The sequence below is a fragment of the Kogia breviceps genome, chromosome 12 (genome assembly GCF_026419965.1).
Source record: "Kogia breviceps isolate mKogBre1 chromosome 12, mKogBre1 haplotype 1, whole genome shotgun sequence".
Classification (NCBI taxonomy): domain Eukaryota; kingdom Metazoa; phylum Chordata; class Mammalia; order Artiodactyla; family Physeteridae; genus Kogia; species Kogia breviceps.
In genome coordinates, this window is record NC_081321.1 from 95877153 (window position 1) to 95889056 (window position 11904).

Here is an 11904-nt window from a genome sequence, read left to right on the forward strand (position 1 = left end):
CGCTCCCTCTGACTCCTCCTGGCTGTGCCCCAGCGTGGCTGATGGAGCCCAGGCCCCGGGGTTAGACACAGTTAGATCCAAATCCCAGCTTGGACAATGGTCTGTTTTATGTCCTCTGGCCACTGTGACCCTTGGTTTCCTCATCTGTAAAGTGAATGATGACCCCAGTCTCCTAGGGTTGCTATGAAGGTACTTAAAATTCCCAGCCCAGAGGAGATACTTGATTATTACTCCTCCGGGTGCAGGACCAGCTCTGGAGCATCGAGCTGGGGAACCTGAGAGAGATGCCACCTTCTCCCAGCCTCGCAGCAGGTGGGGCCTGGTGTCCTCCTCCTGCTGGCAGCTGCGTCTTTGAGCTGTCCGCAGGTCGAGGCCAGGAGAGGGGCACACGGATGAGGCCCAAACCAGAACTGCCTGAGAGTAGGACCCCCACCTCTTCCCTCCTGTGCCAGCAGTTAATAGGCGGGAGGCACCCAGGGAGGAGCCCCTCCCTTGGGTGAACGACACTGACCCTGGGGAGGGGGCCCCGACCGGGAATGGGCGGAATGCGGATTGCATCGTGCACCACCACCCCCATCCCTCCCGCCAGGTGCCTGGTGCACATCGTCCGCTCCACCTCCCTCAAGTACTCCAAGGTCCGCCAGTTCCAGGAGCACTTCCAGTTCGACGTGTGCCGCCACGAGGTGCGCTACGGCTGCCTGCGGGAGGACAGCTGCCACTTCGCCCACAGCTTCATAGAGCTCAAAGTCTGGCTGCTGCAGCAGTACTCAGGTGAGGGCGAGGGGCTGCACAGTTCAGAGGAGGGCGGTGCCGGGCCGTGGGGCTGCAGAGGAGCCAGTGCTTCCTGGACGTCACAGGACGTGCAGGCTCTGCATCAGGGAGCTTGCAGGCCCAGAAGGCCCTGGGTTTCTCCCTGTGGGGCACTGCCAGGGGGACACGCGGGGAGAAGGGCAGGGAGGCAGAGCCCCGCGGGCCACCTGGGGGGTCTGGTCATCAGCGGCCCCTCACTGAGCCTCTGCCGGCCCTCTGTGAGGGCGTGATGTCAGCTCGGCCTCAGGGATGAGGAGGTGGAGAGCCGCTCGCTTTCTCGCTCACCTAATGATGGGACTCCTCGAGCACCTGCGCTGTCGGGCTTGAGCAAGAACGAGTCGGGGCCCTGGTGTGTGTACGCGAGGGCAAGGCAGACAGTCTGACGGGGAGGCAACAGGCCCTACGTCCATCTGCTCCGGGGTGCACACCGTCCCCCACCACCTGCCATCGTCTGCTTAGCAGCATTTTTGTTGTGTGTGTGGAACATAAAATAATGGCGCGTCTAACAATCATTGTCTTCTTCGAGCTGATGAAATAGGGTGATAGAATTTCAGCTGTGCGTCAGTTCTGTGAGGAAAGTAAAGCAAGCAATAGGATGGAGAGGGACTCGGGGTGGGGGCAGTTGGGATAAGATAGTCTGGGAAGGCCTCTCAGAGGAGGTGACATTTGAGCATGGAAGGGCAGGGAGAGCATTGCAGGCAGAGGGAACAGCAAGGCCGGAGGCCCTGAGGCAGGAGCAAGCTTGGTACGGAAGGAAGGATAATGTCCTTCTCTATGTGAGGATGTGAGGGCAGAGCAGCTTACCCCAGGGGGAGGGGCGTGTCAGAGATGAGGCCTAAGAGGTTGGCAGGGACCCGAGCCTGAAAAAACCTCTAGATGGTAAATAGACATAGTTGGGATTGTTCTAAATACGGTGTGCAGGGTTTGGGGGTTGGGGGTTGAGCAGGTGGAGTTGTATGACCTGATCAGTGTTCTTAAGAAGTTGCTCTGGGGCTTCCCTGGTGGCGCCGTGGTTGAGAGTCCGCCTACCGATGCAGGGGACGCGGGTTCGTGCCCCGGTCCGGGAAGATCCCGCGTGCCGCGGAGCGGCTGGGCCCGTGCGCCACGGCCGCTGCGCCTGCGCGTCCGGAGCCTGTGCTCCGCAACGAGAGAGGCCACAACAGTGAGAGGCCCGCGTACCGCAAAAAAAAAAAAGTTGCTCTGGCTGCTGCGTGGAGAACTGAGGGGCCAAAGGCAGGTGGAGGGAGACCTGGGAGGGTGTGGCTCAAGCCAGGGTGGCAGCGGGTGGAAGTGGTAGAAATGATGAGATTCTGGGTGTGTTTTGATGGTGGAGCCAACGGGAGCCGATGGACCAGATATGAAGTATGAGACGAAGGACAGCATCAGGTGGACCCCAGTGGGGTGGCCGTGTGCTGAGAAGGGGAGGCTGCAGGAGGGGCAGGTTGGGGGGATCACGTCAGGGCCCGTGTGGGACGTGGGGAGCCTGAGCTGCCTCTTGGACTTCAAGTGGAGAGGTTGAGCAGGCAGCCACGCGTGGGGGTCTACAGGGTCATGGGAGAGCCCTGGGCTAGAGGTGCATCTATCGGCAAGAAGATGGATGGCAAGCACGCGCCTGGCCCAGAGCAAGCCCCTGACGGCGAGTGGCCATGGGGGAGCCGTAAGCACAGGAGCAGGTCGAAAACTAAGTCAGCTCTGGGAGAGGGACTAGAAGGCCATAAGGGGTTGGGAGGAGGGCGGGCCTCATGGAAGAGGCTGTGAGCTGCCCCTCGGAGGTGGGCTCGGTGTGCACAGTCAGATTGGGAGGGTCTGGGCCACAGGGTTTGGGTATTTGCCCTTTGCCGACTGGCAGTGAAGGGCCCTGGCGCCTCGGTGATCTGGGGAGCCGGGCTGGGCCAGGCGCAGAGCCTCAGGAACCGGCGCTCTAGAGGCTGCCAAGCAGGGGTCAGGCTTGAGGCCCCACTGAGGGAGGCGGAGGCCGAGGGTGGGTGCTGAGCAGCCGGCCCGAGGGACAGGGCCACTGGCGTGGATGCGGAGAGGCCCCCCGCCATGCTGCAGAGCCCACCTCTTACCCCTGTATTTTATTCTCTGTGCGAGCCTGGAGCAGGCCTCTGTTCCCAACTGCAGATGAACCGACAGGCCCAGACAGGATGAGTGGTTTCCCTGTTCGCCTGGTCTTTCCGCGGCCTAACTGGGGGGTGGGGGCTCCTCCCTGGGCCTGGGGTGGCACCAGCACCTTGCAGATCCCCTGCCTTTCTCCTCACTGAGCTCCAGGGATGCTGTGTCTGCTTCCCCCTCGCCAGGCATGACCCACGAAGACATCGTCCAGGAATCCAAGAAGTATTGGCAGCAGATGGAAGCGCACGCAGGGAAGGCCAGCAGCAGCTTGGTAAGACCCCGGGCTGGCCTGGGGGGGGGCGGTCAGCCCCCACGAGGGTCCCCCCCATCCCTTTACCTGGACATAATTTATTTACCAGAAAATTGTCAGAAGAACGTGAAGAATTTGTGTATACCTTTTCCTGGATTCCCTAGACGTGTACCTACACACATACACATTTATTTACAGAACTATACACTTTCCTGAACCATTAGGGGGTAAGTTGTAGACACGATGCCCCATTACCCCTAAAAACTTAAGTGTAAAAATAAGGACTTCCCTGACCGTCCAGTGGTGAAGACGCCACGCTTCTAACGCAAGGTGCGCAGGTTTGATCCCTGGTCCGGGGAACAAAGATCCCACGTGCCACGTGGCCAAAAAATAAATAAATAAGTAAGTAGACATAAGGACGCTTTCTTACATAATAACCACAGTACAGTTATCAACATCACAAAATTCACATTGGTGTACTTATCCAAATTGTGGCATCCTGTCATTCAGATTTTGTGAATCCTCCCCAAATCCCACCAACACACTGCATTCATTTGTGGTGTCTTTAATCGCCTTTAATCTAGAGCGGTTCCTCAGTCTGTCTTTGTCTTTCGTGACACTGGCATTTTGGAAGAGGCAGTTGTTTTGTAAAAGGCCCATCCCTTTGGGATTGTCTGATCGGGCAGGCAGGCCATCTCCATCTGTCCCTTCACCAGCGAGCGATACCTTGGTAACTTGATTAAAGGTGCCCCCACAGTAAAGCTCTCTCTACTATGAAGTTACACTTTCCTCCTTTGTAATTAATGAATATCTTCCAGGAAGGTCCTCTGAGACCATGTAAATGTCCTGGAATTCCTCAACCTTTTCCCCCACTGCTTGTTATCACCTCCCACCCCTCTGGGTCCTCACCCTGGTCCTGAGGACGCGAGCTGGGGCGCAGTAGCATTTGCAGGCGGGGAGACTGAGGCTCAGAACACGCTAGAGACTGGCCTGGGGCGCACGGAGCAGCGGAGTAGGTCGCGGGTTCTCGGACAGCTTGTCTAGCGCTCGCTCAGCTCCCTCCCGACCTGCACTATCCCCATCACCCCGAGGTTTCCTCATATGAAATGGGGATCATAATCCTGCCTGCCATCCCCTGGGGGTGGGTGTGAGGCTCACAGCAGCTGGCTACAGCTTGCCGAGTTCCTGCTCTGCACGGGGGGACCCCGTCGCCCCTGATCCTGACACCCTCCCCAGGAGGCAGGGGTCATTGTAACTTTAGGGGACAGTGGGCATGGAGGGGTGGTCTCAGGGCCCAGGAGACGGTGAACGTGAGATGAGGCCTCTCGCCATCCACACACGAGCGATGACTCCCTCACCGTGCCAGGCCCACGCACTGGTCACCTTGGGAGAAGCCTGGGCCTCTGGTCCCTCTTGAGGCCTGCCTGGGTGCGGCAGTGAGCCAGGGAGCAGCGCAGGCTGGCCAGGGGGGTAGGCCTGGGCCAGTCTGGCTGACAGGGCTGCCCGGCCCCCTCGGCCTTCCCCCTGTCTCCCTACCCCCTCGGTCCCGGTCCTTTTTCTTCCTCTCCCCTCTCCCTAGTTGCTCTGCCCCTCTCCTGTTCAGTCCTCTTCCCCAAGCGCCACGTGGTTTATTTCTGCGCCTGGCCAGGAGCCTGGCTGGGAAGCAGTGCGGGGCTCAGGCTGGACCTGCAGCGTCATCTGCTAAAGAGAGAACACTGAGCCTTCACCACCTCCTGTCCCGCTGACCCCCCCTGCATCCTGCCCACCCAAGATGCCACTCTCGGGCCTGGCTCAGGAATGGGGCTTCTGTGCCGGACCTGGCCGTGGCCCAGGCATGAGGCGTCTCGCTTGCTCGCCGTCAGAGGGTGGGGCCAGCGGCAGTGTGAGGCCAAGGACAGGACGCCAGGGTAGAAGCCGCTCGTGCCTGGTGCCCGTGGTGCGGCTGCGCCGTCCTACAGGAAAGCACGAGCCCCCTGCCTCGCACCACGTCCCTGTCCTCGGGCCACTCACCCGTGGCGGGGTCAGTAACCTCTCTGAGCCTCCACTTCTGCTCAGTCACATGGGAATGACCCCTCCCCCCTCCCCCCAAGGGCTGTCAATTCTGTGCAGTTGTGAAAAGGAAGCCCAGTGGACCGGCATGGCTGCTCCCTAGAGCGGTGGCTAAGCCACAGCACCCCTCCGGACCCCACTTAACCTCACCCGTGAAATGGGCCTTCTTACGCTTCTGTGAGAATCAGTGGGACGTCTAGAAATCTGTAGTGACACGGATGAACCCCCTGTCTGCTTTAGCCAGACCGGGTCCCAGTTATAGAGGCAGGAGTTTACTTTGTTGGCGGGATGTGTATCATCCCGGGGATGAGCCGGGCTGCGGGTCCCCCAGCCAGGGGTCAGTCGGCCCCCAGTGAAGTGAGAGCCCCCTGCTGCTCGGCGGAGGCCCCGGGCTAGGCAGTGCGGAGGACACAGGTACTCCTGTGTCAGAGGAGGAAGAGCAGAGGGGTGACGCCACATCTGAGGCCCCGGGGCGGAAGGGGGGGGTGGCTCTAGCTAACAGAGGGACAGCAGGGTGGCCAGCACAGCTGGGCGAGGGGGCTGCAGGTGGCAGGAGACAAGGCTGGGTGGGCACTTTTTCTGCCTCTCACCCCGCCCCCTTTCCCAGGCAGGGGTGCAGAAGAGCAGGCCCTCCTGCCCGCAAAGGAAGGGCTGAGGCAGAGGACGGGGAATGAACGTGGTGGGGTCTTCGAGAGTCCAGGGCTGCCCAGAAGTCTGTCCCACCACCTGAGGCAGCCTCCTCCATCCCCACCCTCTGCAGGTGCATCCCACCTTCTAGGCCCTGCTCTCCGCCAGGCCTGGCCCTCATCACTAGATGAGTCAGTCAACATGAGGTAATTCAGGTACTATGGGAGCCCATAGGACGGGCAGCTGCCACCTAGGAGAGCTTCAGGGAAAGCTTCCTGAAGGAGGTGGTGCTTGAGCTGGGTTTTGAAAGTTTTCAGAACAAGCCTGATGAAGAATGGAGAAGGGCATTCCAGGCAGAGGGAACAGCATGTGCAAAAGCAGGGAGATGTGAGGTCGAATGCTGTGCCCAGGGACACGCCAGCAGCTCCAGCAAGCAGGCCCGTGGGGAATAGCCGGTTAAGGCAGAGAGCAGTCCATCAGGAGTCCAAGGCCTGGCTCCCACCCTGAGAGGCCATGGGCCTGGAGTTAGGGGGTCACTTCCCACCACCAAGTGGTAATGGACCAGCCCACAAGGCTCCAGGTGGCCCTGATGCTCCCAGAGGCCACCTGTATATCAGACCCCGGGGCCTCAGCCTGGTGCCTGCGGCTTCATCAGCCCTTCTCCTCCGCAGGGTGCCCCGCGGACCCACGGGCCTAGCACCTTTGACCTGCAGATGAAGTTTGTGTGTGGCCAGTGCTGGAGGAACGGGCAGGTGGTGGAGCCTGACAAGGACCTCAAGTACTGCAGCGCCAAGGCCCGCCACTGGTGAGCCGGGTGCCGGGCGGGGCCACGGGCAGGGTGGGGACCACCTAAGCACCGCAGGCGAGGAAGCCGGGCTCTCCGTGGAGGTCACACAGCCCCCACTATCCTGCAGCTGGACCAAGGAGCGGCGGGTCCTCCTCGTGATGTCCAAGGCCAAGAGGAAGTGGGTGTCGGTGAGGCCACTGCCGTCCATTCGCAACTTCCCACAGCAATACGACGTGAGCGCCGGGGTGGGGCGCAGGGTGGCAGCGGGACCTCGGATATGGGGCCGTGGGGCCCCAGGAGGGCCCGCCCGCTGGCGGGGCAGTGACACAGTCCAGCGGGACTCAGCAGGGTCTCCCCATGCCTGCCCTGCAGCTCTGCATCCACGCGCAGAACGGCCGCAAGTGCCAGTACGTGGGGAACTGCTCCTTCGCGCACAGCCCGGAGGAGAGGGACATGTGGACGTTCATGAAGGAGAACAAGAGTGAGTGGGCGGGGCGGGGCTGACGCAGACACGCCCCCTGGTCGGCAGGCCCAAGCGCACCTGCTGAGCCTCACTTGGCCGCCGGGGCCCCACTAACGGCTGGCTGCAGCGGGCTGAGCCCTCCCTGGGTCTCCAGGTGACCGGGCAGCCCAGCAGCAGGGGTCCCGTAGGGGTCGTGGGACAAAGCAGAGGGAGAATCCCCTCTCACCAGGCCCCGCATTCCCTATTGCCCACCAGTCCTGGACATGCAGCAGACCTATGACATGTGGCTGAAGAAGCACAACCCAGGGAAGCCGGGGGAAGGGACGCCCATCAGTTCTCGGGAGGGGGAGAAGCAGATCCAGATGCCCACGGACTACGCCGACATCATGGTAACACCCCGTCCCCTGGGGGCCCTGGTCCGAGCCTGACCCGGAGGGGCTGTGCGGAGGGGCTCAGCCTCCCCTGGGGAAGTGGCCCCAGCAGAGGTGTGAGGAGCGGGCGCGCACCGTGGCTTTGTCCCCAGATGGGTTACCACTGCTGGCTCTGCGGCAAGAACAGCAACAGCAAGAAGCAGTGGCAGCAGCACATCCAGTCTGAGAAGCACAAGGAGAAGGTCTTCACGTCTGACAGCGACGCCAGCGGCTGGGCCTACCGCTTCCCCATGGGCGAGTTCCGGCTCTGCGAAAGGTGCCCCCCCGGGAGGGCAGGGCCGGGCGGGCTGTGGGGTGGCCTGAAAAGGCGGAGGCCACGGCCAGCTCTGGCTCCACCTGGCCTGCGGGTGGCATAAGGCGCGGTGGGGATGTCCAGAAGGACAGCTGCTCCTGGGTGTGAGGACCCAGGAGTGGGGCGGAGTGGCGTTGGTGGTGGGGACCCGTCCTCTGCAGCCCGGCATCAGATCCTCGCGAAGGCCAGGCCACGCCCGCTTTCCCGGGGAGCTGATGCTGCATGGGGAGAGGCTTGTCCGGGGGAGGCGGAGTGGCCGGCCCCAGGTCCCGCAGCCCGCGGAGGAAAGGGCACAGGGCTCGGGCAGTGAGCCTCCTGCCGCCCACAGGCTCCAGAAGGGCAAGGCCTGCCCGGACGGGGACAAGTGCCGCTGCGCTCATGGGCAGGAGGAGCTCAACGAGTGGCTGGACCGGCGCGAGGTGCTGAAGCAGAAGCTGGCCAAGGCCCGCAAGGACATGCTTCTGTGCCCACGGGATGACGATTTTGGCAAATACAACTTCCTGCTGCAAGAGGACGGGAATGCCACTGGCGCCTCCCCGGAAGCCCCTGCTGCCGCCACCGCCACTGGGGAGTAGGCCAGCTCCTGGCCGTGGGTGAAGTCCTAGGATCGGGGGCAGGGGTGGGCACGGAGCGCCTGATGGGAGGGCCGGGGCAGTCCAGGGCTGGGGCTGGGGCCCCCAGCCGTCCTCTCTGCCCCCACTGCCCCAGTGCATACCCAGGTGCACGAGCTGCAGCCCCACTCGGTCCCAGAGTCCTCATCCTGCTGAAGCCCTGGGCAGGTCCTCCCCTCCCCAACCCCGGCTCTTCTGGTTGCGGAGGGAGGGGCCTGGTTGACCCCTCCAGCTTCAGCCTACAGCTTTAACTTCCGTCTAGTCCTAAAGGGGGCCCAACGCTCAGGGCTGGGGAGCCCGGGGTCCCCACTTGAATCTGCAGCAGAAGGGTCCTTCCCCCTGCCCCACCCTCACCACCCCCCCACCTCCCCTGGGGGCAGATCAGGATAGAACAGAGGGCAGGAGGCCCCACCTAGCTTTAAAATGCAGCCCCAGGATGGACTGGGAATACTGTACAAGTCACTTACCCTCTGGGACCTCAGTTTCCCCTCTGGTTGGAAGAGTGAGAGGGGCTGGGCTACATGATCTCTGGAGCCTGACCAAGGAGCGTGGCTCTCTGGTGAGGCCACCAGCCCAGCCCCTCTCCTTTGTGGGCCGCTGAATGTAGATTGTAGGTCGTCAGAGGCTTCAGAGATGACCCAGCCCAGACCCCCGTTTTACAGATGGAAAAGCAGGCCTAGAAGGAAGGAGTGCTCTACCCAGCATCTCCAGCCCACAGCTCCGTAAAGCTGGAACGCAAGCTGCGGTCACAAGACTCAGGGCCAGTTATCAGCTGGAGCCTCCAGGCTCTTGGCAGGGACATGACAGTCTCTGAATCAGCTGGGATCCCGGCAGCACCGCCCAGGGGTCGGTGGTGTCAGCGCCCTGTAGGGGGGACAGTCCCCTCTGAGGGTGGTGTAAGGAGTATAGCAGCAAAGGTCCCTTCCCCATGGCTGCTCCCGGAGAGGTGGTACCGGCAGGGCACCCGTGGGCTCAGGTTCTGCACGAGGTACTGGGGGGATTGGGAGGGTGGGCGGTCAGGGGACATGGAGAGAAGGGAGACTTGACCGTGGACACCATGGGCTACTCCAGGGTTGGACACAGCCCCTCTTTCTTGGGGACTCAGAAGAGTCCTTTCCCTTTCTCCCCTAGACCCAGACATACAATTAGGACCATCCATCCCAGCCCCTCTCTGGTCCCGACCCTGCCAGCTGCCTGGGACCCCAGTTGACCCCCAACCCCTGCCCCCAACCCCAGCCCTCTCCCATCCCTCTCGTCTGACGTGTCTGTGTGCACCCCCTCCTCTCCATCCCACCCCTTGTGGGCAGACCCAGCCTCCCCTGGTTCCCTAGACATTCCAGAACGCCCCACACCATTGGCACAAGGGGTGGGGGCCCCCCGGAAGGAGCTGGGGACCGAGGCTGGAGCTGGTGGGAGGGTGAGGCAGAGAGAATGGAATACCCTTTATTTCTCCTCTAACAAGCATTTTGAGTGTGCGTTGAGATGATGGCGGTCTCCCTGGGCCGCAGAGAACCCTGTTCTCGCTGCCACCGCCCAACCTTTTCCTGATAACAGTGGCATGCATCCTTTCCTCTCCCAGCCCCTTCCCCCAGCAGGCCAGCACTGCGGAGTTGGGTGCTGGTGGTGTGGCTGGAGGGGAGGAGAGACCCAAGGTGGGGCCTGTGGCCGTGAACGCTGATGACACTTGTTTTCCCTGATCCGTGCTGTTGCAGTCTGTCGTCACCAGCCTTGTTTCTAGTGTGTATATATGTCGCCCCCGTGATGCATATATACACAGGTATTAAATATATCGCTCTATATAATATTACATATGTGTGTGGTATCCAAGGAATCACTTCTAATGAGGGCTAAAGATAAAGAATTTGGCCGGAAAACGCAGCCATCCCGGCATAATGAGGAGGGACTTTCAGGTCATCATGCCATTTGCAAGGACCGAGGGACTGGAGCGGGGGCTCACAGGGGATACGGGCAGCAGGGGCAGAAGCGGCCCCTGCCTGGGCCCAGCTCCGCCTGATGGCGTCCAGAGCACCCCAGCCTGGTGGGGAGAGAGCACGAGGAGGGCTCGGGGAAGAAAAAGGATTGGTGTTTGTCTCCCACCCAAAAGAATAGGATTAGAATCCAGATTTTTCTTCTCCATCCTTTTATCCCTGCAGGGGCCTTGGGATGTGGAGCTCCCTGGCTTGGACAGAGCTGGATCCCCCCGCAGGGCTGGAAGAAGGCGAGGGGGCAGGCGGGGAGTAGGAGGTGGAGGTGTGGCACAGTACACCCTGAATGATGAGTGTGGTGATTTCCCCCGTGACTCTGAGCGGCTCAGAGAGTTGGATCGGGCCTGTGCCCCGCTCCGGCAGGCAGGGACAAGACGTCACGGCAGATAATGGTGAAGCGGGGGACAGGCAGTGTCCCTTGATGGGAGTGTCCCTTTGGGATGGGGCAAAGAGGGATGCTGCGTTTCTCAGCTGGGCAGTGATAAATTTAATGGTCCTTTAAAAATGTCTGTGTATTAAAAAATTTAAGAATACCACACTTTAATATTAAATATTCATAAGGTCTAGTATCTTGATAATAATGTAGATGTTTTAATAACAATTTTTGTCCTTCTTAAAATAAAATGAAAGAAACTTTCTTCTTTTAGCCTTTGTTCTAGAAAATAAACGTGTGCACTTTGACCTCTGTCCCTGAGGTGCTGCTCCTGTTCCTCGCTTCCTGGCACTTGTGCCCAGGGACCTGGGCCTCTCTTTCCTCACTGGGCAGAGCTGGCTGGCGCAGGGCATGCCCCAAGGCAGACATTCCGAGGGGTGAGGGGCACAAGGTGTGCGTCCTGGTGTAAACAGGGCAGCCCAGCTGACCCTGGCTCACGCGGGGCCTCACTGGCAGGGACAAGTTGTGCTCTGCGCAGGTGGCCCCGGTGGCCAGAGGGCTCATGGCCCTCCGTGTGGGGCTTTCCACCTGTACCCACACTTCCCTGCTTTTACTATGTGCACTGTCCTGGGTTCCAGAGGGCTGTCTCTGTGCCCTTTCTGGGTATGGCTTTTCCAGAAAGGTAGGGGGGCTGTGACATGCTTTGGAATGTGATCCCAACTGCAACCTGGACTCCTCTGGGCCGGCGGGAGATCCAAGTCACACGGGCCCAGCTTCCTCCTCCTTAAAAGAGAGCATATTAGGGCTTCCCCGGTGGCGCAGTGGTTGGGAGTCCGCCTGCCGATGCGGGGGACGCGGGTTCGTGCCCCGGTCCGGGAGGATCCCACATGCTGCGGAGCGGCTGGGCCCGTGAGCCATGGCCGCTGAGCCTGCGTGTCCGGAGCCTGTGCTCCGCAACGGGAGAGGCCACAGCAGTGAGAGGCCCGCGTACCACCAAAAAAAAAAAAGATTACAGGCAAAACATGGCCTTCCTTGAATCCAGTCTGCCAGGGCAGATGGCTCTGCATGGAAGAGTGTAGGGTGATGTGACAGGCACGGTGGTGGGAGATGC

At 61.0% G+C, this 11904-nt stretch overlaps 1 protein-coding gene across 1 annotated transcript in view; it reads left to right on the top strand.

The window, feature by feature from the left end:
• Positions 1 to 11057, top strand: part of ZC3H7B (zinc finger CCCH-type containing 7B) — a 53161-nt gene extending 42104 nt beyond the window's left edge. Inside the window, exons 16-23 of the mRNA XM_059081046.2 lie at positions 590 to 771; positions 3111 to 3196; positions 6523 to 6656; positions 6766 to 6871; positions 7011 to 7119; positions 7357 to 7490; positions 7625 to 7788; positions 8153 to 11057. Of these exons, the coding sequence (XP_058937029.1) occupies positions 590 to 771; positions 3111 to 3196; positions 6523 to 6656; positions 6766 to 6871; positions 7011 to 7119; positions 7357 to 7490; positions 7625 to 7788; positions 8153 to 8399 (1162 nt within the window). The 3' untranslated portion in view covers positions 8400 to 11057. The remainder of the gene's footprint in view (positions 1 to 589; positions 772 to 3110; positions 3197 to 6522; positions 6657 to 6765; positions 6872 to 7010; positions 7120 to 7356; positions 7491 to 7624; positions 7789 to 8152) is intronic.
• The last annotated feature ends 847 nt before the right edge of the window (positions 11058 to 11904 follow it).